Source organism: Carcharodon carcharias, chromosome 11 (assembly GCF_017639515.1).
Source record: "Carcharodon carcharias isolate sCarCar2 chromosome 11, sCarCar2.pri, whole genome shotgun sequence".
Taxonomy (NCBI): domain Eukaryota; kingdom Metazoa; phylum Chordata; class Chondrichthyes; order Lamniformes; family Lamnidae; genus Carcharodon; species Carcharodon carcharias.
In genome coordinates, this window is record NC_054477.1 from 61,359,519 (window position 1) to 61,387,356 (window position 27,838).

The following is a 27,838-nucleotide window of genomic DNA, read 5'->3' on the forward strand; positions in this document are numbered from 1 at the left end:
TTAAGTGAGCACCCCCATCAACTGCGCTATGCCTGGATCTGTTAAAGCTCACCGAACTGGACAGGCCCAAGAGCAAGTCTGTAAGGGGGTCCTTGGAGACGCCTGCTCCTCTCTCTATCAGGTGGTCAAAGATCAGAAGCATGGGACTAAAGAGCAGTCAGCAGTAGAGGAGCAACCCTCTCAAACTCAGTGTAATCATGAAACACAAACTCATCCAGGCCGGAAAAAATTACAGGCAGCCCTGGACTCTGTGAATTGACATAAACACATATTAGACAGCACTTCACCGTGCAACACTCTCCACGCCAGATCCCCAATCGGGCAGGGAGGACTCCAGCATAGATCACCCTCCACTGCAGACCCCTACCTCCACCCAACAACAGGAATGTCAGGACATTTTCGCACCAGAGATGTCAAATAAGACATAAGACATAGGAGCAGAAATTGGGCCATTCGGCCCATCAAGTCTGCTCTGCCATTCAATCATGGCTGATAAGTTTCTCAACCCCATTCTCCCACCTTCTCCCCGTAACCTTTGATCCCCTTATCAATCAAGAACCTATCTATCTCGGTCTTAAATACACTCAAAGACCTGGCCTCCACAGCCTTCTGTGGCAATGAATTCCATAGATTCACCACTCTCTGGCTAAAGAAGTTTCTCCTCATCTCTGTTCTAAAAAGTCTTCCCTTTACTCTGAGGCTGTGCCCCTGGGTTCTAGTCTCTTCTACTAATGGAAACATCTTCCCCACATCTACTCTATCCAGGCCTTTCAGTATTCTGTAAGTTTCAATCAGATCCCCCCTCATCCTTCTAAACTCCATCGAGTATAGACCCAGAGTCCTCAAATGTTCCTCATATATTAAACCTTTCATTCCTGGGATTGTTCTCGTGAACCTCCTCTGGACCCTCTACAGGGCCAGAACATCCTTCCTGAGATATGGGGCCCAAAATTCTCACAATATGCTTACAATATTCTAAATGTGGTCTGACCAGAGCCTTATAAAGCCTCAGCAGCACATCCCTGCTTTTATATTCTAGTCCTCTCAAAATAAATGCCAACATTGCATTTGCCTTCCTAACTACCGACTCAACCTGCAAGTTAAACCTAAGAGAATCCTGGACTTGGACTCCCAAGTTCCTTTGCGCTCCAGATTTCTGAATTCTCTCCCCATTTAGAAAATAGTCTATGCCTCTATTCTTCCTACCAAAGTGCATGACCTCACACTTCCCCACGTTATATTCCATCTGCCACTTCTTTGCCCATTCTCCTAACCTGTCCAAATCCTTCTGCAGCCTCCCCACCTCCTCAGTACTACCTGTCCCTCCACCTATCTTTGTATCATCTGCAAACTTAGCCAGGATGCCCTCAGTTCCTTCATCTAGATCATTAATGTAAAAAGTGAAAAGTTGTGGTCCCACAACTCCATTAGTCACCGGCCGCCATCCTGAGAAGCACCCCCTTATCCCCACTCTCTGACTTCTGCCAGACAGCCAATCTTCTATCCATGCTAGTACCTTGCCTCTAGCACCATGGGCTCTTATCTTACTGAGCAGCCTCCTGTGCGGCACCTTATCAAAGGCCTTCTGAAAGTCCAAGTAGATAACATCCATTGGCTCTCCTTTGTCTAACCTACTCATTACCTCCTCAAAGAATTCTAACAGATTTGTCAGACATGACCTCCCCTTGATGAAACCATGCTGACTTTGCCCTATTTTACCATGCACTTCCAAATATTCTGAAATCTCATCCTTAATAATGGACTCTAAAATCTTACCAACGACCAAGGTCAGGCTAATCGGCCTGTAATTTCGCGTCTTTTGCCTCACTCCCTTCTTAAACAGGGGGGGTTACATTAACGATTTTCCAGTCCTCTGGGACCCTCCCTGACTCCAGTGATTCCTGAAAGATCACCACTAACGCCTCCACTATCTCTTCAGCTATCTCCTTCAGAACTTCTTGTTTGATAACACACCTGTGAAGAGCCTTGGGCCATATTACTTATTAAAGGCGCTATATAAATGCAAGTTGTTGTTATTCGGTTCGGCTCCACCAGGGATCCGTTCCAGGTTTTCCTTTCATTCCGAAGCAGCCATTGGGGTTTCCGCGCTCCACTCAAAGGCGGCCAACGATGTTGAGCAGTCCCGGGTGGCATTGAAGTTTTTGGGTGGTGTGGCTTGCAAATGCATTCGGGGTGAATTGGAGGCAAATCAAAAAATGCGGCGGCAGCGTTTATTATGGGTGTTTTCGGTGGGGTTGTTTTTGATGGTTTCTGTTGGCAAATGTGAAACAGGGAAAGAGGAAGTGAGTGCTGCAAAAAGTTTAGTCTGGGGGCCGGGTCTGAGGGCTGATGTTGTGCTGCCGGTTCGATATTTCTATATCCAGGCAGTTACCTACACAGGAGAAAATGTCACCTATTCTCCCGGTATGTAAATTGTTCCTTGGAATTTGGGCATTTTGGACCATGTTTTGAGTCTGTTGCTGTTATTCACTTTAATAACTATATTGATTGTAACATTTCCGAGCAGGCAGATGTAGGTTAACTTCATTGAAGTCCAACAATACAGTCATAATTTTTAAGCATTTCTGTCAGTATTGCTCTGCATCTACCCTGTTGTAGTACAGTAGAATAGATTCCCCACATTGAATTATAACGGAATCATGACCACCATCAGACATCTGGGAGTCATTTAAAGACTGTAATCAAATTTCCATGCTCACATGTTTGTGTAAATTAAAAGCCACTCTAAAGTGGATTTCCTTTTAAAGACTTTCCTCTCCGACCAAAATCTTTTAAAATGACAGAATTATAACGAGACATTTTTTTTTAAAAAAACTATATGCATAAGTTAATAAAGATGGAAAAGTAAAGTCATTCATTTTGCCCTTTTTATTCAGGAAGTAATACATTCAATGTGGTGATCAAAGTGCTGTCCTCCAGAGAACATGTTCGGCGTTACGTACCAGCACCCTTGGATCGAAATGATGGAACTTTTCTTATGAGGTATCGAATGTATGGAACTGCCAGTGAGGGGCTAAAGATTGAAGTATTTCTTCAAGGTCAACATGTAGGCCAGTCTCCATATATTTTAAAAGGTAAATTCAGATTGGAAAAAAAACATTTGGGTAGAGGAGTTGTGAGAAATCTGCAGTAAGCAAATATCTTGGTGAATGGAAGTTGGCCTGAACTGGAGCTCAGCACTGAAATGTAATTGGTTTGACGTTACATTGTTACAACAATGCTATTTCGGTATGCTGGGACAGTGGAACCGCATAAGAGGGGGAGGGTGCTGAAAACCACGGATGAGTTATTGAGTTCCAGAGATAATTGGGGAAACTGCATGCTGTAGGAGCCCGGAATGTTATGTTCTGGAGGTGGCTCAGGACAAGAGGAAGTGCCACCGGAATCGTAGAATCATAAAACGGTTACAGCACGGAAGGGAGGCCATTCAGCCTGTCATATCTGTGCTGGCCTTTGAAGGAGCGCTCCATCTAGTGCCACGCCCATAACTTTTTCCATAGTCTTGCCATTTTTTACAATGATCCAATTCCCTTTTGAATTCTTCGATTGAACCTGCCTCCACCACACACTCAGTGCATTTCAGATCCTAACAACTCGCTCCATTAAAGTTTTTCCTCATGTCTCCATTGCTGCTTTTGCCAATTGCCTTAAATCTGTGCCCTCTTGTTCTTGACCCTTCCACCAATGGAAACAGTTTCTCCCTATTTATTCTGTCCAGGCTCCTCATGATTTTGATGCGCTGTAACAAATCTCTTCTCAACCTTCTCCAAGGAAAATAGTCTCAACTTCTCCAATCTTCCTGTGTAACTGAAGTATCTCACCTTGGAACCATTTTTGTGGATCTTTTCTGCACTCTCTCTAATGCCTTCACGTTCTTCCTAAAGTGTGGTGTCTAGAACTGGCCTCAGTACTCTAGTTTAACCAGTACAGGTTTAACATGACTTCCTTGCTTTTGTACTCTTGCCCCTATTGATAAAGCCCAGGATGCTGTATGCTTTATTCACCACTCTCTCAACCTGTCCTGCCACCTTCAATTATTTATGCAAATATACACCCAGGTCCTTCTGCTTCGGCACCCCCTTTAGAGTTGTATTCTTTATTTTACATTGTCTCTCTGTGTTCTTCCTACCAAAATGCACCACATCATACTTCTCTGTATTAAATTTCATCACATCACTTGTCCCCACATTACACCAACTTGTCTATGTCCTTTTGAAGTTCTACACCATTCTCTTCATGATTCACAATACTTCCAAGTTTTGTATCATCCGCAACTTTTGAAATTTTGCCCTGAACACCCAGGTCTAGGTTATTAACATACACTAGGAAGACCAAGGATCCCTACACCAATCCCAGGGGAACTCCACCATAAACCTTCCTCCAGTCTGAAAAACAACCATTCACCGCTACTGTTTGTTTCAGCCAATTTTGTATCCATGTTGCTGCCACTCCCTTTTATTCCATGAACTCTAACTTTGCTCACAAATTATGCTGCACTTCATCAAATGCCTTTTGGAAGTCCAAGTACACCACATTAGCAGCATTCCCCTCATCGACCCTCTGTTAGCTCATCAAAAACTCAAGCAAGTTAGTAAATCATGATTTTCCCTTAACAAATCAATGCTGCCTTTCTTTAATTAACCTGCATTTGCCCAAGGGACTGTTAATTTTGTCCTGAATTGTAGCTTCTAAAAGCTTCCCTGCCACTAAGGTTAAATTGACTGCCTTATGGTTGCTGGGATTATCTTTACACCCTTTTTTGAACAAGGATGTAACATTTGCAATTCTCCAGTCCTCTGGCATCACTCCTGAATCTAAGGAAGATTGGGAAATTATGGCCAGTGCTCCTGAAATTTTCACTCTCACTTCCTTCAGTATCTTTGGATGCATCTCATTTAGTCCTGGTATCTTAACAACTTTAAGTATAGAGAGGCTATCTGATACCATCTCCTTAGTAATTTTAAACCCGTCAAGTGTTTGAATTATTTCATCTCTCACCATGTCCTTGGCAGCCCAATATTGGTGGCATAGAACCAGTTAAAAGATGATGCTCCAGGACAAAATTAATTGACATTTGGACAAGTATGGGCTAATAAACAAAAGTCAACACAAGTTTGTTAAGGGCAAATTTTGTTTGACTTACCAGTTCTTTGAAGTAATGAAAATGGTTGACAAGTTTGATGTTGTATATAGAGTCATAGAGATCTAGAGCACAGAAAAAGGCCCTTCGGCCCATCGGGTCTGCACTGGTCAAACAAGTACCTAACTATTCTAATCCCATTTTCCAGCACTAGGCCCATAGCCTTGTATGTCATGGCATTGCAAGTGCACATCCAAATACTTCTTAAATGTTATGAGGGTTTCTGCCTCTACCATCCTTTCAGGTAGTGAGTTCCAGATTCCCCCCACCCTCTGGATGAAAACGTTTTTCCTCTCATCCCCTCTAAACCTCCTGCCCCTTACCTTAAATCTATGCCCCCTGGTTATTAATCCCTCCACCAAGGGGAACAATTCCCTCCTGTCTACCCTATCCATGCCCCTCATAATTTTATACACCTCAATCATGCCCCCCCTCAATCTCCTTTGCTCCAGGGAAAATAACCCCAGTCTATCCAATCTCTCCTCATAGCTAAAACTCTCCAGCCCAGGCAACATCCTGGTAAATTTCTTCTGCACTCTCTCTAGTGCAATCACATCCTTCCTATAATGCGGATTCCAGAAATGCGCCCAATACTCTAGTTGTGGCCTAACCAGCATTTTATACAGTCCCAGCATAACCTCCCTGCTCTTATATTCTATGCCTCGGCTCTTAAAGGCAAGTATCCCATATGGCTACTTAACCACCTTATCTACCTGTCCCGCTACCTTAAGGGCCTGGTGGACATGCTCACCAAGGTCCTTCTGACCGTTAGTACTTCCCAGGGTCCTACCATTCATTGTGTATTCCTGTGCCTTTTTTGACCTGCCCAAGTGCATCACCTCACACTTATCCGGATTAAATTCCATTTGCCACTGATCAGCCCATCTGACCAGCCCATCTATATCCTCCTGTAATCTAAGGCTATCCTCCTCACTATTTACCACCCCACCAATTTTCGTGTCATCTGCGAACTTACTGATCAACCCTCCTACATTCAAGTCTAAATCGTTTATATATACCGCAAACATCAAGGGAACCAACACCGATCACTGTGGAACCCCACTGGACACAGGCATCCAGTCACAAAAACAGCCCTCCACCATCACCCTCTGATTCCTGCCACTCAGCCAATTCAGGATCCAGAAGGCGTTTGACAAAGTACCATGTGGGATTAAAGGGGCACTGGCAGTGTGGATACAAAATTGGCTAAGGGACAGAAAGCAGATCAGTGGTTTGCGGCAGTTTTTCACACTGGAGGGAGGTAGACAATGGTATTTCCAAGCAGCCTGTGTTAGGACCATTGTTCTTTTTGATATATATTAATTACCTGGACTTGGGTTTACAGGGCAGCATATCAATGTTTGTAGATGACACAAAACTCAGAAATATAGGAAGCACTGAGAAGGATAACAGACTTCAGTAGGGTGTATGGCAGATGAAATTTAATGCAGAAAAGTGTTGTGATACATGTTAGAAGAAAGACTGAGGAGAGGCAATGTGTACTAAATGGCACAGTTTAAAGAAGGTGTAGGAACTGAGTGACTGGGGCGAGTACACAAATCTTTAGAGGTGGCAGGACAAGTTGAGAAGACTGTTTAATAAAAAATATACCTGTGGGATTCTTGGTTTTATTAATAGCAGCGTAGAGTACAAAAGTGAGGAAATAATGCCAAATCTTTGTAAAACAGGTAGGCCTCAGCTGGAGTAGTGGTGTCATTTTTGAGCATCACACTTTAGAAAGAAGGTCAGGACCTTAGAGAGGCTGCCGAAGAGATTTACTAGAATAGTACCAGGAATGATGGACTGGAAAAGTGGGGTCATTCTCCTTAGAGTTGAGAGGTTAAGAGGAGATTTGATTGAGGTCCTCAAAATCAGGAATAGTTTTAATAAAGTAAATGATGGGTAACTGTTTCCAGTGATAGAAGGGTTGGTGACCAGAAGGTACAGTTTTAAGCTGATTGGCAAGAACCAGAGGCAACATTAGAATTGCATCTGACTTTCTTTTGAGTTGCTTCTGAGGAACACAGAACTATATTAATGAGATTTTTCTTCTGTTCCTGTAGCTCTTTGGGCATCTTGCCAGAATACTGGGCATACGCCCTCCCAAACAGGAACTGGTTGTGTGAGACTTTAATTAGCTGATAATTCTTTTCAGCCAAGTTTTATTTAAACTCTCCAAAGGATGCAGGTGTTTGACGTTGAACATTGCTGAGTGGGACTTTGTGGGCAAATGTCCTCTTCAGGTGCTGTAACAATCTAACTTCTAATGGGGACTTGGATCTCCTAGTCTCCAAAGGTAAACTACCAGTAGTAAGAAATATAAATGGTTGGGTGTCAAAGCTGCCAAGTTGTTTTTAACTTGCTTTACTTTTAATATTTAAAAAAACAACAATGATAAGCAACCTCTGATCGTCCTCTCATATTGTTCTCTGCCCACATCCCCCTCCTCCCTCTCAAGCCCACTTCATTCTGGACCCTGGAAAATATTCTCTCCCCAGAGCCCTTTAACCCTGCACAGTCAAACCCTACTATCTAGACTTCGGTCTTTAATCCATTATGATATTTTGACAGCTATTGATTTGCTAAACAATTTATTTTGTTTATTTATTTTTATTACATTGAAAGTGCTATATAAATGCAAGTTGCAGTTGTCCTGAAGAAGCATCATATTCAAATTGAAATATTAACTCTTGCTTCTCTCCCTACAGATGCTGCCAGACCAGCTGAGTTTTTTCCCACACTCGTTTTTATTTAAGATTTCTAGCATACACAGTAATTCATTTTTATTGTAGCTGTTGTTATTGGTCTTTTCATCCTTTTTCCCCAAATTCGGGGAAGATATTTGTCCAAAAATGTAAAGTTACAGAGATGACTTTTAGGTTATCTTGTGCACCCTTTTACTGCCCTGTTACTAATTTGCTGCAGGCAAATTGCTTTCCGGCTGCAACAAGGAGAAAAAGACTTGCAAATTGACAAGTTGCATTATCGTTGATTGTTCTTGCATATGCGTAGAGGCATTTTTTTTTATAAAATTTAGTGAACAATTTACCTTGCTAACCTATGAAAATTGTTTGAGCTTTGCCACTACATAGCTTAATATTTGTGGGGAATTAATATAAAGAAACGTCTGCTGAACAATCACTTCTGATAGAGCTTATTATTAGAGGTAATTTGTAGTTGCATGTAACAGTAATATTTTGTATTCCTGCTTCTGTTATCAGGACCAGTCTATCATGAATACTGTTACTGTCCAGAAGAAGAGCCCCAGAAATGGAAAGATACTGTATCTTGTCCTGCAGAAGAGGAACAGATTTCTAGCGACTTCATTAATTTTCCCAGTATAGATCTCACACTCCTTCTAGAAGAAGTACCAAACAGATTTGGTGATCGAGGAATTGTTCACTACACCATATTGGATAACCAGATTTATCGACGAACCATGGGACGATACACTGACTTCAAAATGTTTTCAGATGAAATGCTGCTTTCTTTAACAAGGAAAGTATGTGTTAATAAAACCACAATCTAAAAACGTTATTCTTTACACTGTAATCTGTTACGAAACGGCTCATTATTTTGTTTTTTTTTATGGACTTTCCTTAGGTTCGCTTGCCCAATGTTGAATTTTATGTAAATGTTGGAGATTGGCCACTAGAAACCCGTCAGATGAAGGATAATCCCTTGCCCATCATTTCTTGGTGTGGCTCTGAGGATACTGCAGATATTGTCCTTCCAACATATGACATCACACGCTCTACATTAGAAACACTGCGTGGTGTAACAAATGATCTTCTCTCCATTCAAGGACAGACTGGTAGGTTGTTTGCTTATATTTCTATCTGATTGTATATTTTTACCTTTAAATTTTATCAATGACCTGACACCTACTGTTGCAACAGATTTTTTTTTATTTAAAATGAAATTTTCTATACAGGACCATATTTACTAACCATTTTATTTGTCCCTCATTCCCATTCACCCATTCCCCTTTTCTTCATTTACTTTGTACTTAGAAATTGGTCAGTTCTGCAGAGGCTGGAGATTTTCCATTATGCTAAACACAGTTGAGGTTTAATCAGAGAAATACAGCCACCAATACAAAAGCAAAATACTGCAGATGCTGGAAATCTGAAATAAAAACAGAAAATGCTGGAAATACCAGTTATGGCAGCAGCTGTGGAGAGAGAAACAGAGTTAACATTTTAGGCTGATGCTTTTTCAGTTCTGATAAAGAGCCATGGGCTTGCAACGTTAACTCTGTTTCTCTCTCCGCAGATGCTGCCTGACCTGAAGAGTTTTTCCAGTATTTTCTGTTTTATTAAATGTGGCCACTATCTTCATGTGCTCCATCCCCTCTTTCTTGTACTTTAGCCTCAATTTCATCCAACCTCAGCAGACTTCACCCCACCTCCAACCACTGAAGCCCTTGAACAAATTGTCATGTTTCAAATTCATGCCTAGCTGTTCTAATTCTTTGTGTGAACTTCTTCAGTCGTGTTTCTGTACCTGCCACAGCCATGAAATCACCTTAATCAAAGTCACAGATGACATTCTATGTGACTGTGACCAAATGCTGCTGCTCCTGCAGAACATTGCCACTTTTTTTTTGCACAATTGGTACACCATCCTGCCCAGTTTCTCTCTTCCATTGCCTAGCCAAATGACTCTGCCTTCACCTAGTTCCTGTCTTACTTATCCAATCACAGCCAAGAGAAGCTTCATAAGGTGTTCTCTTCAGACCCCAATCTACTGAAGGACCCATCCTTCTTCTCCCCCTATTTCTTTTCTACATGCTACCATCAGTGACATTATTCAAAGATATGACATCAAGTTCTGCATGTATGCTGATGACACCCAGTGCCATCACTCTAGACCGCTGCACTATCTCGGAGTTGTCAGACTGCTTGTCCAAGAATCTAGCCTTGGATAAGCTACAATTTCTTCCAGTTAAACATTAGGAAGACTGAAGTTGTTGTCTTTGGTTCCTTCCACAAACTTTATTCCTATGTCACCAATTCCATTCTCTCTCCTTGGCCACTACCTTGGGCTGAACCAGAATCTTTGCAATCTTCCTGTCCTTTAGCCCTGAACTGAGTGTCCAAGCACTTATCCTCTGTGTCACAAATATAGCCTACTTCCACCTCTGAGACATCACAAGTCTGCATGTCTGCCTTACTTTATCCGCTGCTGAAACTCTGACCTGTGCTTTTGTTACTTCCAGACTCTATTTCAATACTTTCCTGCTGATTTACCCAATTTTCCATTCTCCATAAACACCGACAGTTTTGAATGAGCTTGTTTCCTGAAACCACCCGGGTCTCACATCATCCTTGTGCTCACTAACCTCCTGGTCCATCAACATGATGTAAAACTTCTCATCCTCATGTTCAAATCCCTCCTATGGTCTTGCATCTCCTACCTCTGTAACCACCTCCACTCCTACCATCATCCAAGAACTCAGCCTTGCTCCAATTTGGGCATCTTCTGCATCCCTCCTTCCCTTTGCCATACCCATTAGTGACTGTGCCTTCAGCCATGAGGCTCTAACCTCTGAAATAGCCTCTCTAAACCTCACTGTCCTTTTTAAGACCCTTAATATTATCTCTCTGACCTAGCTTCTAGTCATTTTTCCCCAATAGCTCGCTCTTTCCTTGGCGCCAATTTTTATTTGATCATGATTCAATGAAATGCCTTGGGATATTTCTCTATGTTAGAGGTGCCATAAAAATGCAAGTCATTGTTAACTTGCTTTTGTAAATAATAGGCTTCCTTAAAGGTTGTTGAATAAGGAATATAAAATCATAACAAGTATGAGCAGGAATAGGTCATTTGGCCCATTGAGCCTGCTCTGCCATTCAATAACTATTCATGGCTGATCTGATTGTGGCCTTAACTCTATTTTCCTGCCTGTCCCCAATAACCGTTGACTCCTTTGTTGATCAAAAATCTGTCTAACTCAACCTTGAATATATGCAATGACCCAGCCTCTACTACTTTCTGTGGAAGAGAATTCTTACAACTAACAAGCCTCTGAGAGAAGAAATTCCTCCTTATCTCTGTCCTAATGGGAGGTCCCTTATTTTTAAACTGTGTCCCCTAGTTCTAGATACCGTCACGAGGGGAAACATTCTCTCAGCATCTACCATGTTATGCCCCCTCAGAATAACATATATTTCAATAAGATCACCCCTCATTTTTCTAATGGGTATTGGCCCAACCTGCTCAAACTTTCCTCACAGGGCAACCCAATCATCCCAGGAATCAGCCGAGTGAGCCTTTTTTGAACTGTTTCCAATGCAAGTATGGCCCTCCTTAAGTAAGGAGACCAAAACTGTACACAATACTCCAGGTGCGGTCTCACCAATGCCCTGGACAGTTGTAGCAAAATCTCAATGGAATTTTGGTGATCCCATCAAGGAGAAGCACACAGTAGAAGTGGAGGGGATGAGGGAGGTACTTTTGGATGTTGTTTTTATTGCCCATCCCTAACTGTTCTGAGTAGGTGGAGTACAACAGAGAGGCTTGCTAGGCCATTGCAGAGGACAATTAAGAGTCAGTCACATTGCTGTGGGTCTGGGGTCATTTGAGCCTGACTAGGTAAGGATGGTGATTTCCTTCCCTAAAGATCATTAATGAACCAGATGAGTTTCATGGTCACCGTTACTGATGCAGGATTTTTATTCCAGATTTATTTAATTAACTGAATTTAAATTCCCACTGCCTTGGTGGGATTTAAACTCATATTGCAGAGTCGTTAGTCCAGGCCTTGGGATTACTAGTCCTAACAGTACATGGACTATAGTGGCTCACCATCACCTTTTTGAGCAATTAAGGGTGGTCAATAAATGCCAGCTACACCTATATCACATGAGTTAATGGAAAAACTTGTGGTCATTGTGTCCTCTCCAAAAGCTAATTGCACATTCCTGAATTAAGTAAAGAAAAAACTCTAAATTAATTAATATTATAGTTTCTGATCCCCTATTTTAAGTTTCTTTCAGAACTTAAATGTATTCTAAATAAGCCACCAGAATGTAATTCAACTGATGTATCCTTGCAATGTACATTTTGGTCCAGATTTTATGGTTAGCACCGAATAACTGCCATTTGCCATTCATTACACTTAGAGTTGCCCACAGAATTTGTCCTGGCTTTTAGTCTGCTATGTGCAGTTATCAGTTAAAACAGTGCAACACCCTCTGCAGGGGATCTGGGACCTACCTTCCTAAACAATCAGATTGAAAAAGCCTCACTGATAAACTCAGTCTAAACTAGGAAGTGTGTGTTTGAACTCCCAATTTAATGTAAAATAATGTATAAAAAGTGAAATAAAGAAACATGGGAGACATATGAGACAAAGAAAATGTAAAACATTTTTGTTTTAATTTTTAAAAAATTTCCAACAATGGTTGCAATCTGTAGGAATGTGGCTTCATGCTTGTAAAAACACATTTTCAGTGCCAGAAGGTTATTTTACAGTAATTTAGAATTATCCACTATTAAAAATTTAATTACACTTGAATGGACAAACACTACTTTTTTTCTGTTGTGTTTAATGGGTATCTAGTGGGTAAGTATTTCAATTTCGATGCCAAGTGTCTCGGTACAATACTGTTGAAGCAAAGCTTTTTGAGAAGCACGGCAATTCTGACAGCAATTTCCTAATTCCTGCATTTAACTGTGCATGTGGAACGCCAGAAATCGCTGTCCTTTTCCTTCCTTAATAAAGTTGAGCATAATTTGCCTCACTGTTATTTCCACCACAAAATCTGGGCAATAGTTTAAAATTAGGCAGGACAGATCCTTGATCTGAATGGATCTATGAACTGTTCTTCAGCCACTAGCTATATAACTTGTCACATAATTTGTCAGTTGATTGTTAGTTGATGCCTAATATAAGCATAAAACAAGATTTCCTGACCTTTTAATGTCATACTAGATGTACATCCTGTATAACAGAAGAAAAATGTTTTTGAAGCAATGTATTTGAATTAAAGTACTTCCATAAAAATACAACTGTTCTTCATCTCTAATTTTTGGAATTCCTCTTTCTCTCTAGCTTCCCAACCACCTTTAAAAACCTTCTCAAAATACAACTCTTCGATCAAGCTCTTGGTTGTCCCTCCTAACTCTTGCATAATGGGAACTTATTCTATGTGACATTTATTAGTTGCAGGTGACACTTTTATATTCCAAGTTACTGTTGGAGGGCAACAACAACTTATAATTATATATCGCCTTTAACTTAATAAATGCTCCAAGGTGCTTCACAAGAGAGCAGCATAAAACAAAATATGACACTAAGCGACATGCGGAAATATTAGATCAGATGACCTAAAACTTGACCAAATAGGTACATTTTAAGCATTGTCTTTAAAGAGGAAAGAGGTATAGGGAGGGCATTCCAGATCCTAGGAATATGGCCACCAGTGGTGGTGAGATTACACTTGGGATGCTCAAGAGGCCAGAATTAGGTGAACACAGATATGTTGCAGGGTTGTGGGACTGGAGGAGATTACAAAGATAGGAAAGGACAAGATCATGGAGGGATTTGAAAACAAGGATAAGGATTTTAAAATCAAGGTGTTGCTTGACCAAGAACCAATGTACGCCAACAAATACAGGGCTGATAGGAAAACAGGACTTAGTATGAGCTTTGGATGATTTCAAGTTTACTGAGGATAGAGTGTGGATACCAGCCAGGAGTGCTTTCAAATGTCACGTGGAGCATTAATGAGGACTCCAGCAGATGAGCTGAGGCTGGTGCGAAGTCAGGAGATGTTACGGAGTTGGAAATAATTGGTAATAGCGATACCACAAATATGTGTGAGGAAGATCATCTTGGGGTCAAATCTGATACCTAGGTTGTGAACAGGCTGTTTTAATCTTTGACTGTTACCAAGGAGAGGGATTGAGTCATTAGCTAGGAAACAGAGTTTGGAGTGTGGATGGAAAATAATGGGCTGAAGTTTATGGGGAGTGTATTGCTCACGCCCATGTTTCAAAAGTCAGTTCCAAACCGACTGACATAAAAAAAAACTCTGCCCCACAGTAATAACGTGCTGTGGGCAGCTTTAAGTACCTGAGAGTGGGGCTTCCGACTCCAAGTGGGAGGAAGTCCAGCACTTGAGATCTGCCAGCCAATCCGATTGACCAGCAGTCCCAGCAGCACCAGAACTCGATTGTGGGCACTGCCAGGACAGCAAGCAGACCCTAGGAAGAACTAAGATAATTTGCGTGCTTTTAGGCTGGAACAGAGCCTGGGAGCATAGGGAGCAGGATCAGGGGGGATGGGGGATCAGGTTTTGGAGGCCAAAAGGGGAGGGAAAAAGGAGGGACATAAGCTTGGGGAGGGGAAGTGTCCCCTATACATGCAGGGCACCACCCCCACCCTTCCCGCCTTTTCAACAAAGTTATTTTTTAAAAATGACTGCTTGCCCACACCAACCATTTTATGGCACGGGCAGTGTAATATTTGGGTCAAGTGACTTGTTAACCAGTTCAATTGCCTGTTAATGATTTTTTAAAAATGGAATTGGTAGGCCGCCCACCTACTACGTCATGGGGACTGGGTCAAGGTGGGTAGGAAAGCAGTGGGCGAGCCACTTGTTCTATTTGATGGGCCCCACCCCATATGGTGAGGAATTCATTAAATCCAGCCCAATGGTTTCAGTCTTCCCAATATTTAATTAAAGAAATTTTTGCTTATCCAGTGCTCGGCGTCGGGTAAGCAGTCTGATAATTTAGCAACAGTAGAGGAGTCAATGGAGTCAATTGGGGAAGAAGAGCTGGATGTCATCATTATACATGTGAAAACTAATGTGTTCTTGGACAATGTTGCTGAGGGGCAGATGTAGATGAGAAATAGGAGATAACTCTGCAGGATCAGGAAGCCATTGCGAGCAATACCCTAGCTATGATTAGATAGATAAAAATGGAACCATGTGGGAGTTGTTCCACCCAGCTGGGTAACAGTGGAGAAGGATGGTGTGGTCAACTGTGTCAAAGACTGCAGACAGGTCAAGAAAGTTTACCTTTGTCACAGCCACAAAGGATGTCATTTGTGACTTTGATAAGAACTTTCAGTAATGTGGTGAGGGCAGAAACCTGAGGGATTCAAACATGGAGTTCCGGGAAGGATGGGCACTGATTTGGGCGGTGACGATACGGTCAAGGATTTTGGAGAACAAGGGGAGATTGGAGATAAGGTGATAGTTTGAAAGGATGGTAGGGTTAGGGGTTTATTTTTGATTGGAGGGGCATTGACAGCAGATTTAAAAGAGAGGGCCAACACCTTAAGAGAGTGAACTATTAACACTGTTGGTTGAAATGGGAAGCAGAAGGGGAAGTTGAGAGATTAAGAACTTTTCCCTTTATTTAAAATTGCTTAAATTATTTTTATTCCTTGCAAAATACAAGGTCCTGCCTGGTGTAATAAAACAGAGCAAGCTTTTTGGCGAGGCAGGGACAGTCGCGAAGAGAGGCTGAAACTAGTCAGGATCTCCAGAAACAATCCTGAGCTGTTGGATGCTGGAATAACTGCCTATTTCTTCTTTCGTGAAGAAGAGAAAGAACTTGGAAAAGCGCAATTGATCAGTTTCTTTGACTTCTTTAAGGTATGAATTGATGGACAAATGAAACAATTATTTTAAAATCTTGTGTTTTTATTTTAATTTCCAAAGTTGATTGCATTTTACAAGGTTATTTAGGATGCAAAATTGGAGTATCAGCATACACTTACATGTACTGGTGGACATGGTTTCAATTTCCCTCACCCTGCTGAATTCCTCAACTCACTCACATAGATGTAGAGAGGTATGGGATGGAGGGATGGTCAATGCTTGGGTTGTAGGCTTATTGGTACAGATCTGATCACAGATGGTGGATGGACAGAGTGTTTAAAAAGAAAAGATATTAAATGCTAGGTTTACTTTTACAAATTGGTAGCCTAGCTATTAATATTGCAGGGGTTTGAGTGGACACAGTAATTCTGAAGCATTCTATAGGGAGAGCACCAGGCATGGGAGAGAATTGTGTTGCCTTGTGTGATATGATTTGCTATGTATGTTATCACTCCTTCCACTAACTCTGCACTACAACCAGGTGTTGTATTAGCTGCAGTCATAAGATGTCATCAATAATTACTTTTATGCCTGAAAAATACTTCTGGGGTTCATAAGTATTAGTAGCCTTCCAAAGTATGAATCCATTGGATCCTGAATTTGGTAACACCTGAAACTGCACAATTCCAGTGACGCACAGCGATCATGCACCAGATTAGAGAGGCCTGAGGATCACCCAACATTTGTCCTTAGACTCGTTTGTTCTGGTGAGCTGTGAAAACCTAACTAATTTTGGTCAGACCTACAGGTAGGTCTACTGGCTTTCCCCTCTTCCCCAATCAGGACAGGGCATGGCAGGCCAGTAGCTGCTCACCATTGTTCTATGGAGCCAGGAGAAGCATTGCTACTCCTTCCAGTCACAAAAAGGGCATTACAAGGAGATTTGAGGCTGTCTTCTTGAATGGCTTGTAGTGGTCCTTTTTGGGATTGCTAGGTAGGCAACTCATTACTCAGAAATGATGATCAGCAAATAGTCTAAATGGTTTTGGATATCTGGGTCAAAAATGGGCCCAGGAGCCTTTAATTAAATATTGAGACCACCTTAAATAGAAGCTCCAACTGTTCTGCATCAAACCAAACGTCCTGCAGTTCACGTGCGGGTCTCTAGCTGATAAGTTGGTTATCATTGTGCCCACTTCACACCTGAAAAGCAGGTGCAACAATGTTGAATTAGACCATATTCCATTTCCTTTTCCCACCTTTTTAAATATGAAGCAGGATCTATCTATGGGATAAAGACAGATCAGTGTGCTGAAGTTCAGCAGCAACACCAACAGCTTTATCTCTTGTATGTGTTAATTTATGTTTCTGGAAAAGATGTTCAAATAATTTTCTTGCAAGCTTTGTATTAACATATATTGTTATCCGTTGTGAATCTAAACTTACAAAATTTCGCAAAGAATGAGCTTCAAATCAAAATGTTACATCAGGCCAACTATATTTTTCATTATATTAAGTGACTTGTAATTATTAAAATTGAACTTTTAGGCACTTTTTAAGGTAAATCCTCATTAATACCATTATTATTAAAAAAAATTAGACCTTTTAGAAGGGTTTTTGTGGTTGCAATTTTTTTTAATATTCATGTGAACTTTTTTTTTATTGAGATGAGATGTGTTTCTGAACATTTTTCCAGTATAAATACCAAGTGAATGTGGATGGTACTGTGGCAGCTTACAGGTTCCCATACCTTATGTTGGGTGACAGCCTTGTATTGAAGCAGGATTCTAAATATTATGAGCACTTCTACAGATCTCTGAAGCCATGGAAACATTATGTTCCACTGAAGAGAGATATGAGTGATGTTATTGAGAGGATTAAATGGGTGAAGGTAAGTAAGCAAGTTGCAATGTTATTCAATTTTAATGCGTAGAATCTCCCCAAGGGCTCAGTGGGTAAATGTGATGTGTCACTGAACTATGCGTTGGAAGGCCTTGCTCAGATTCCGATTTATGCTGAGTTAGTCTCTCTTTGGGGGCCGGTTAGCTCAGTTAATTAGATGGTTTGCGTGTGGTTCAGATTGGCACCAACAGCATGGGTTCAACTCTCATTCCAGCTGAGGTGGATTTGCCTCCTTCCCTGACCCTGAGAGTAGAAGACAATGGCAAGCCATCACTGACCAAAAAACAACTGAGAACAGCTCAGAGTGAAGCATCAGCAGACAAAGAGCCATGGAAGAACCTGTTTTCAGGCAGAGCACACATGAAGGAGAGAAGTCTCTCTCTATTCAATATAAGTGCTACAATAAGCTTTGACCTCATAGGCTGGATAGGGAATAAAATGGCCACAGTTCAACAAGTGGCCACATAACAACAGAAGTTGATTTTGTAGTAGTCTCTTGATACTCATTTGGTTACCTAGAATCACACCACACCACAACCTGCATTAGCACCTTTTAAGGAAAGGAAAGAAAGGACAGAAAGTGGAAGAGAAATTGAGACCTGACTTTGTGATTGGCTAATTTAATCATAGGGGTCAAACTTAGGACTTCCAATCCTTCAAGTCTCAGTGCTATTCACCCACTGAGCCATGGGGAAGGGCTCCTGTCATTTAATCTGAAGTTCACTACACTTCCCGCACTAATTATTACTATGTCCTGTTTAATTTCAACTTAAAAATTGTACAAATATCTGAGGGTGGGAAAGGAGCAAAAGTTAGTATTTATTGATGTTACTTAATATAATATGCAGTAAAACAAAGCAAATTGTGCACAAATGTAATAGCAGAACAAATACAGTACTTCTCAAAACCTAGATATAATTAACATAACCGAGCAATATATTTTAAAGCAAATTTATTCAAAATGTCAGCACTTTTGATATCTAAGTGTTTCCAGATTTGTTTTTCAATTCATTTATCAGGAAAAGTATCTAGATTTTATAAACTTTTCTTCAGACAGCTCAAAAGACTTTATCCAGAAAGCTTTTCTGAAGTGAAGTTTATAAGGCAATAATTAAATTTAGCAAACTCCTTCAGTATGAATCATGTGTAATAATGGCTTGAGTTTTTATAAATTATTGAGTCCAATGCCTGTTAATATAATCACTTTGCAGTTTCCTCTAGGAATACATAGTTTTATTGATAACAGCTGCAAGTTATCTACCCTTGGGACAAATGTTAGGATAGTACTATATCATTCTGTCACTTTGGCCAGACTTTAACTTAATTTTTACCTTATTAGGCTTATTCATTTGCAATAAATGCACTAATCTGTACCACAAGAGAGTGAAGCAGATTGTCATTATGAAGCAACTTAATTTTCTATTGCAGTTGTTGCTTGGAACATGTGATTTCTTTATACATATTAATGGAGCAATATGTTTGTGGAATTGTTGAATATTTTCTTTTTGTAAACCTTTACTTTCCATCTTTTAACATGAAATTAATTCTGGCAATACAGTATAGTAGGAAAGTATAACATATAGAACATGAATACACAATGAGTAAAAATAGTAATCTTGTTTTTTGATGGATACAATCCCAGCACAAGGTATGCATCAAAAGCTTGTTTTATATTTGTAACAACACAATGGGTAACAGAAATTGCTGAATGGAATGCTATGTACATCTTGCTAAAATCTTTTTCATTTACTTGGTCTTCTCTTAGGATAATGATGCTGAAGCTCAGAAAATTGCCAGATCAGGACAAGCTCTAGCTAGAGAGCTCCTGCAGCCTTCAAGTCTTTACTGTTACTATTACATAGTCTTACAGGTTTGAGAGACTTAATAGATCCATTTATTAAATTGCATACTCCTGCAAGGCAGTTTTTTGCTGAATTATCTAGGATGTGGTACTCTGATTCAACTGGATCAGTGGATGATAACATTAATGGAAGGAAACATTAGGGATAACTACTCATTCTGGATGGATCCTTGGTAATTTCTTTAAAAACACTTTTTGTCATTTTTATATGTTTTAATATTTACAAACTTAGGGGTTCCTACATGGAACCTTGTACATCCTTAATTTTGTTAGTAAAATAGTCATGTGGATTTACTGGGATAAAATCAACAAAGGGAAAGTCACTGGAATGCTTATACTTTTCAGTGTTGCATCTATTTTGTCTTTTTTGATTGTAAACTGCAGTTTTATACTCTTCTCAATCTCTGCCAAAAATTAAGGATGGTGTTTAAATTATAGTCATTTCTATGTACTAATAACTTGCTAATTTTCTCATTTGGTCATCTAGTGGTGAGGGGAGGAGATAATCTTTGGAATTTGTGTGAAATTGCACCATTGTGGCGTGACTTGATGTTGGATTGGCCTGGAAGCCAAGAGACATCACTCTCTGCAGAGAAAGAGATGAAGATGTACTAATATGATCCACACTTGGTACATTTATACCCCGAGTGTCAAGGTGAAGCTTCTGCCGAAGCTAAATTGTTTCCAAATTGGAAAATAATCTATTACGTCATTTTTTTTCCATTGAGGGTATTGGTGCTAAAGGATGGGCAAATGCCTTATACTAGGATATTATTAAAATACATTATTGTACCAAATACGCCCTTAATGAAAATTGCGTATAAAGAAAATAAGTTAATTCTCATCGCTTGCACTTCCACAAAAATGTGAGTTGTTGGATGTAGGTTTGGTGTGAATTGACATTCCTTCTGAAAAACTTTTGTATTACGATCTCATTAATAGAAATGGATGGGATGTTTCTACCTTTCTGGCCTTTTTAAAGGAGTAAGACAACTTTTGACTTCAATTTTCTTCTGCTTAGAGATAATTTGGGGAGTGAGTGATCTTGGAAGTAGGTTCTTGCTTCTACTTTTCTGTGTTCCTCCTGGTGGTGAGACAAAAAGAGACGGACAAAATTGACAGATCGAACATAAAAGTTTTAAAAAAAGACTTGCCTTCATAACCTTCAGTCCTTCCCAAAGCCAGTGAATAACCTTATGAAGTGTAGTTACTCTTAAAATGTAGGAACTGCAGCACCCAATCTGCACACAAACAAGGTTCCACAAATAGCAATGTGACAATGGCCAGATTATCTCTCTTAATGATGTTGATTGTCCTGGCCAATGTTTATCCCTCAATGAGGAGAATTTATTTGCTCTTTGAAATTATACTGTGGAATCTTTTTATGTCTATCTGAATGAGCAGACAGGGCCTCAGTTTAATGGGTCATCCGAAAGGCAGAGATAAAAACAAAAAAACTACGGATGCTGGAAATCCAAAGCAAAAACAGAATTACCTGGAAAAACTCAGCTGGTCTGGCAGCATCGGCGGAGAAGAAAAGAGTTGACGTTTCGAGTCCTCATTACCCTTCGACAGAACTTGAGTGAGTCCAGGAAAGAGTTGAAATATAAGCTGGTTTAAGGTGTGTTTGGGGGGGTGGGGAGAGAGAGAGAGAGAGAGAAGTGGAGGGGGTTGGTGTGGTTGTAGGAACAAACAAGCAGTGATAGAAGCAGATCATCAAAAGATGTCACAAACAACAGAACAAAAGAACACATAGGTGTTAAAGTTGGTGATATTATCTAAACGAATGTGCTAATTAAGAATGGATGGTAGGGCACTCAAGGTATAGCTCTAGTGGGGGTGGGGGGAGCATAAAAGATTTAAAAATATTTAAAAATAATGGAAATAGGTGGGAAAAGAAAAATCTATATAATTTATTGGAAAAAAACAAAAGGAAGGGGGAAACAGAAAGTGGGTGGGGATGGAGGAGGGAGCTCAAGACCTAAAGTTGTTGAATTCAATATTCAGTCCGTAAGGCTGTAAAGTGCCTGGTCGGGAGATGAGGTGTTGTTCCTCCAGTTTGCGTTGGGCTTCACTGGAACAATGCAGCAAGCCAAGGACAGACATGTGGGCAAGAGAGCAGGGTGGAGTGTTAAAATGGCAAGCGACAGGGAGGTTTGGGTCATTCTTGCGGACAGACCGCAGGTGTTCTGCAAAGCGGTCACCCAGTTTACGTTTGGTCTCACCAATGTAGAGGAGACCACATTGGGAGCAACGAATGCAGTAGACTAAGTTGGGGGAAATGCAAGTGAAATGCTGCTTCACTTGAAAGGAGTGTTTGGGCCCTTGGACGGTGAGGAGAGGAAGTGAAGGGGCAGGTGTTGCATCTTTTGCGTGGGCATGGGGTGGTGCCATAGGAGGGGGTTGAGGAGTAGGGGGTGATGGAGGAGTGGACCAGGGTGTCCCGGAGGGGACGCTGCCTACGGAATGCTGACGGGGGTGGGGGGGGGGTGGCGTGAAGGGAAGATGTGTTTGGTGGTGGCATCATGCTGGAGTTGGCGGAAATGGCGGAGGATGATCCTTTGAATGCGGAGGCTGGTGAGGTGATAAGTGAGGACAAGATGGACCCTATCATGTTTCTGGGAGGGAGGAGAAGGCGTGAGGCGGATGCACGGGAGATGGGCCGGACACGGTTGAGGGCCCTGTCAACGACCGTGGGTGGAAAACCTCGGTTAAGGAAGAAGGAGGACATGTTAGAGGAACTGTTTTTGAAGGTAGCATCATCGGAACAGATGCGACGGAGGCGAAGGAACTGAGAGAATGGGATGGAATCCTTACAGGAAGCGGGGTGTGAGGAGCTGTAGTTGAGGTAGCTGTGGGAGTCGGTGGGTTTGTAATGGATATTGGTGGACAGTCTATCACCAGAGATTGAGACAGAGAGGTCAAGGAAGGGAAGGGAAGTGTCAGAGATGGACCACGTGAAAATGATGGAGGGGTGAAGATTGGAAGCAAAATTAATAAATTTTTCCAAGTCCCGACGAAAGCATGAAGCAGCACCGAAGTAATCATTGATGTACCGGAGAGTGGAAGGGGGCCGGAGTAGGACTGGAACAAGGAATGTTCCACATACCCCATAAAGAGACAGGCATAGCTGGGGCCCATGCGGGTACCCATAGCCACACCTTTTATTTGGAGGAAGTGAGAGGAGTTGAAGGAGAAATTGTTCAGTGTGAGAACAAGTTCAGCCAGACGGAGAGTAGTGGTGGATGGGGATTATTCGGGCCTCTGTTCGAGGAAGAAGCTAAGGGCCCTCAGACCATCCTGGTGGGGGATGGAGGTGTAGAGGGATTGGACGTCCATGATGAAGAGGAAGCGGTTGGGGCCAGGGAACTGGAAATTGTTGATGTGATGTAAGGTGTCAGAGGAATCACGGATGTAGGTGGGAAGGGACTGGACAAGGGGAGAGAGAAGGGAGTCAAGATAACGAGAAATGAGTTCTGTGGGGCAGGAGCAAGCTGAGACGATTGGTCTACCGGGGCAGTTCTGTTTGTGGATTTTGGCGAGGAGATAGAAGTGGGCCGTCCGAGGTTGGGCGACTATCAGGTTGGAAGCTGTGGGAGGAAGATCCCCAGAGGAGATGAGGTCAGTGACAGTCCTGGAAACAGTGGCTTGATGTTCAGTGTTGGGGTCATGGTCCAGGGAGAGGTAGGAGTAAGTGTCTGCGAGTTGATGCTCAGCCTAATATTCTCCCTCCACCTGGACGCCTCCCTCTGGATTCTTACCTTCTCTTGATCTTTTCGTTGAGAATTGTCGGCACGACATTAGTCGTCTCAATTTCTCTGTTCCTCTCACCCATTCTAATCTCTCTCTCTCTGAACTTACTGCACTCCATTCTCTCAGGTCCAACCCTGACATTGTCATCAAACCCGCTGACAAGGGTGGTGCTGTTGTTGTCTGGCGCACTGACATCTACCTCGCGGAGGCTGAGCGTCAACACGCAGACACTTGCTCCTACCTCTCCCTGGACCATGACCCCAACACTGAACATGAAGCCATTGTTTCCAGGACTGTCACTGACCTCATCTCCTCTGGGGATCTTCCTCCCACAGCTTCCAACCTGATAGTCGCCCAACCTCGGCCTGCTTCTATCTCCTACCCTAAATCCACAAACAGAACTGCCCTGGTAGACCGATCATCTCAGCTTGCTCCTGCCCCACAGAACTCATTTCTCGTTATCTTGACTCCCTTCTCTCTCCCCTTGTCCAGTCCCTTCCCACCTACATCCGTGATTCCTCTGACACCTTACGTCACAACAACAATTTCCAGTTCCCTGGCCCCAACCGCTTCCTCTTCACCATGGACGTCCAATCCCTCTACACCTCCATCCCCCACCAGGATGGTCTGAGGGCCCTTAGCTTCTTCCTCGAACAGAGGCCCGAACAATCCCCATCCACCACTAATCTCCTCCGTCTGGCTGAACTTGTTCTCACACTGAACAATTTCTCCTTCAACTCCTCTCACTCCCTCCAAATAAAAGGTGTGGCTATGGTTACCCGCATGGGCCCCAGCTATGCCTGTCTCTTTATGGGGTATGTGGAACATTCCTTGTTCCAGTCCTACTCCGGCCCCCTTCCACAACTCTTTCTCCGGTGCATCGATGATTACTTCGGTGCTGCTTCATGCTCTCGTCGGGACTTGGAAAAATTTATTAATTTTGCTTCCAATCTCCACCCCTCCATCATTTTCACATGGTCCATCTCTGACACTTCCCTTCCCTTCCCTGACTTCTCTGTCTCAATCTCTGGTGATAGACTGTCCACCAATATCCATTACGAACCCACCGACTCCCACAGCTACCTCGACTCAGCTCCTCACACCCCGCTTCCTGTAAGGACTCCATCCCATTCTCTCAGTTCCTTCGCCTCCGTCACATCTGTTCCGATGATGCTACCTTCAAAAACAGTTCCTCTGACATGTCCTCCTTCTTCCTTAACCGAGGTTTTCCACCCACGGTCGTTGACAGGGCCCTCAACCGTGTCCGGCCCATCTCCCGTGCATCCGCCTCACGCCTTCTCCTCCCTCCCAGAAACATGATAGGGTCCGCCTTGTCCTCACTTATCACCCCACCAGCCTCCGCATTCAAAGGATCATCCTCCGCCATTTCCGCCAACTCCAGCATGATGCCACCACCAAACACATCTTCCCTTCACCCCCCCCGGCGGCATTCCGTAGGCATCGTTCCCTCCGGGACACCCTGGTCCACTCCTCCATCACCCCCTACTCCTCAACCCCCTCCTATGGCACCACCCTATGCCCACGCAAAAGATGCAACACCTGCCCCTTCACTTCCTCTCTCCTCACCGTCCAAGGGCCCAAACACTCCTTTCAAGTGAAGCAGCATTTCACTTGCATTTCCCCCAACTTAGTCTACTGCATTCGTTGCTCCCAATGTGGTCTCCTCTACATTGGAGAGACCAAATGTAAACTGGGTGACCGCTTTGCAGAACACCTGCGGTCTGTCCGCAAGAATGACCCAAACCTCCCTGTCGCTTGCCATTTTAACACTCCACCCTGCTCTCTTGCCCACATGTCTGTCCTTGGCTTGCTGCATTGTTCCAGTGAAGCCCAACGCAAACTGGAGGAACAACACCTCATCTTCTGACTAGGTACTTTACAGCCTATGGACTGAATATTGAATTCAACAACTTTAGGTCTTGAGCTCCCTCCTCCATCCCCACCCCCTTTCTGTTTCCCCCTTCCTTTTTGTTTTTTTCCAATAAATTATATAGATTTTTCTTTTCCCACCTATTTCCATTATTTTTAAATATTTTTAAATCTTTTATGCTCCCCCCACCCCCACTAGAGCTATACCTTGAGTGCCCTACCATCCATTCTTAATTAGCACATTCGTTTAGATAATATCACCAACTTTAACACCTGTGTTCTTTTGTTCTGTTGTTTGTGACATCTTTTGATGATCTGCTTCTATCACTGCTTGTTTGTCCCTACAACCACACCAACCCCCTCCACTTCTCTCTCTCTCTCTCTCTCTCTCTCTTCTCCCCCCCCGCCACCCCAACACACCTTAAACCAGCTTATATTTCAACTCTTTCTTGGACTCACTCAAGTTCTGTCGAAGGGTAATGAGGACTCGAAACGTCAACTCTTTTCTTCTCCGCCGATGCTGCCAGACCTGCTGAGTTTTTCCAGGTAATTCTGTTTTTGTTTTGTCATCCGAAAGACAGTACTTGTGACAGCACAGCCCTCCCTCAGTAATGCACTGAGTGTCAGCCTAGATTTTTGAGCTCCTGTTTCTGCAGTGGGACCTTCTGATTCAGGAACGAGACTGCTACCAACTGGGCCATGGCTGACACAGTAAAGAGAAGATCATTATATAGATGATCACACTGATACAGTAGTTCTCTGGATCATGAACTTAAATTTCCAAAGTCATTGGCCATTCAAAAACTGGGGATACAGGAAAGCTGGAACAAAAACACTCAGCAGGTCAGACAATGGCATTAGTCAACATTTTCAAACAAATATTTGAATGATTAGCAGTCTGTAAAGAACAGAGAATCGCATTTAGTGAGAAAGGTAAGGAACCACTCTCTCCACTTCATAATGCTTATACAAAATAAAAACATGAATCATTGGGAGAACGTTTATGCTAATACTTCAGTTGTGAACCCATCATCAGAACTGGATAATAATTACAGATAAACCCGCTTATTGTTTTGAGCATTTTCTGTTTTTGTCCCAATGTTACAGTAATTTGTATTTCAAAATCTGATTTTCTTTGGGAAGTTATAATCTTGTGGTTTGAGCTTTATGAATCCTATTCTGGTGTTTCACATCTAGCAATGATTTTTTTCTCCAATGTTTATGAAAGGGGCTATAACATTGCAAAGTGATTGCTAAATTACTAACAAAATCTTTCTTTTCATTTATTATGAACAACTTTTAGACTGTTAATAAGGTGTAACTAATATTTCTATAATTCTTTGAGTTAATAGGAAAAGAAAAGAGGATGTACATCATTTAACTAGTTTGATATGACATGGAAGTAGTATTCTCAATTGTTGCCAGTAAGGTTTTGGATCAAATGATTCCTAAGACCCTCCCAATGATTCATGTTTTTATTTTGTATAAGCATTATGAAGTGGAGAGAGTGGTTCCTTACCTTTCTCACTAAATGCGATTCTCTGTTCTTTACAGACTGCTAATCATTCAAATATTTGTTTGAAAATGTTGACTAATGCCATTGTCATAGATTCCGTTGTGCTATTCTCCAATGGTTTGTTTGATGTGCTGCAAATAGTAGGTATATCTGATTGACCAAAATCACAACGCTATCTCTGCCCTTCAGAAATTACTCATATATTGACAAAATGATCAGAATTTTCAATTTCCATCAAGTTTAGGGGTTGTAACAGGACAAGTTATTTTTCCACTTGTAATAAATCCCTCCATTTGGAGTAGCACAACATTGATCATGATTTGGGACACCTAACATATTTGTGCTGTCTTGTCACTGCCTGTCTTTAGAAAGTAATTTAACCTCTCTATACTACAATATTATAATCACAATTGTTAAACTGGCAGCAACTCTTCTAATTCAAATTATTTTTCATTTTTACTGTTTAGGAGTATGCCAAAAGGCAGGCTACTAAGCCTGAAATTCGAGAAGGAATGGAGTATGTTCTTCAGCCAACTGATAATGAATCTTTCTGTAATTGCAAGAGAACAGCCAATATAAAGGAAGAACTTTAATTGTAATCAATACCATTGCCTCTGTTAATTTTGTATGCAAAAATCTCTCTTTCTTTCTTAGACTGTTTCCAGAAAGGGCCTGAAGTAATGTACATTTAGACGTGAATGTCATTTTCAGTAGCTATTATTCACCACAATTTTTTTCCCTCTCTAAGCCTATTGCTGCTTTTGTGTAAAATGTTAATTCTACCTTCGTGGTGTCAAATTGACTATATGAAATGTGAAATTAGAAGCTGAACTTATAGCAGGAGTGATATGCTGAACTTTGTAACTTGGGATTAGTTTGTAGTAGTTACTTGAAAGTAGTTCAAGCTATCATTTGTAATTCAAAACACACCAAATTGTATTTAATCTGGTTTTATTTGTCAGTAAGCATGATGCAAAGTGTTGCATCTAGTCTATCAGGGCTCATCTGACTTGATCCTAGAATCAGATTTGTATTTATTACGGGACAGTTTTCAAAACAAATTTACTTCAAAGTAGGCTCGCTGCATATATAGATATAGTGGATTTTTTAAGACTTGTTTTGTAAAATACAATTCTAATATACTTTCACCAGATATGTTATATATTAAATTGTCATACTAGTTGTGCTGAAAA

The 27,838-nt window shown here is 41.6% G+C and overlaps 1 protein-coding gene across 2 annotated transcripts; it reads left to right on the forward strand.

The window, feature by feature from the left end:
* Positions 1 to 2,085: 2,085 nt before the first annotated feature.
* poglut3 (protein O-glucosyltransferase 3) lies at positions 2,086 to 27,838 on the forward strand. 2 transcript variants are annotated; one of them, XR_005944423.1, is made up of 9 exons: positions 2,086 to 2,424; positions 2,898 to 3,095; positions 8,383 to 8,663; positions 8,765 to 8,975; positions 15,581 to 15,777; positions 17,420 to 17,614; positions 19,391 to 19,495; positions 19,974 to 20,141; positions 27,113 to 27,838. XR_005944423.1 is itself a non-coding variant. In XM_041199030.1 (8 exons), exons 1-8 carry the CDS (start codon positions 2,217 to 2,219, stop codon positions 27,236 to 27,238), a joined length of 1,521 nt encoding a protein of 506 aa, XP_041054964.1. In that variant the 5' UTR covers positions 2,086 to 2,216; the 3' UTR covers positions 27,239 to 27,838. The 2 variants fall into 2 exon arrangements, 1 of the variants encoding a protein (XP_041054964.1); XM_041199030.1 differs by lacking the exon at positions 19,974 to 20,141.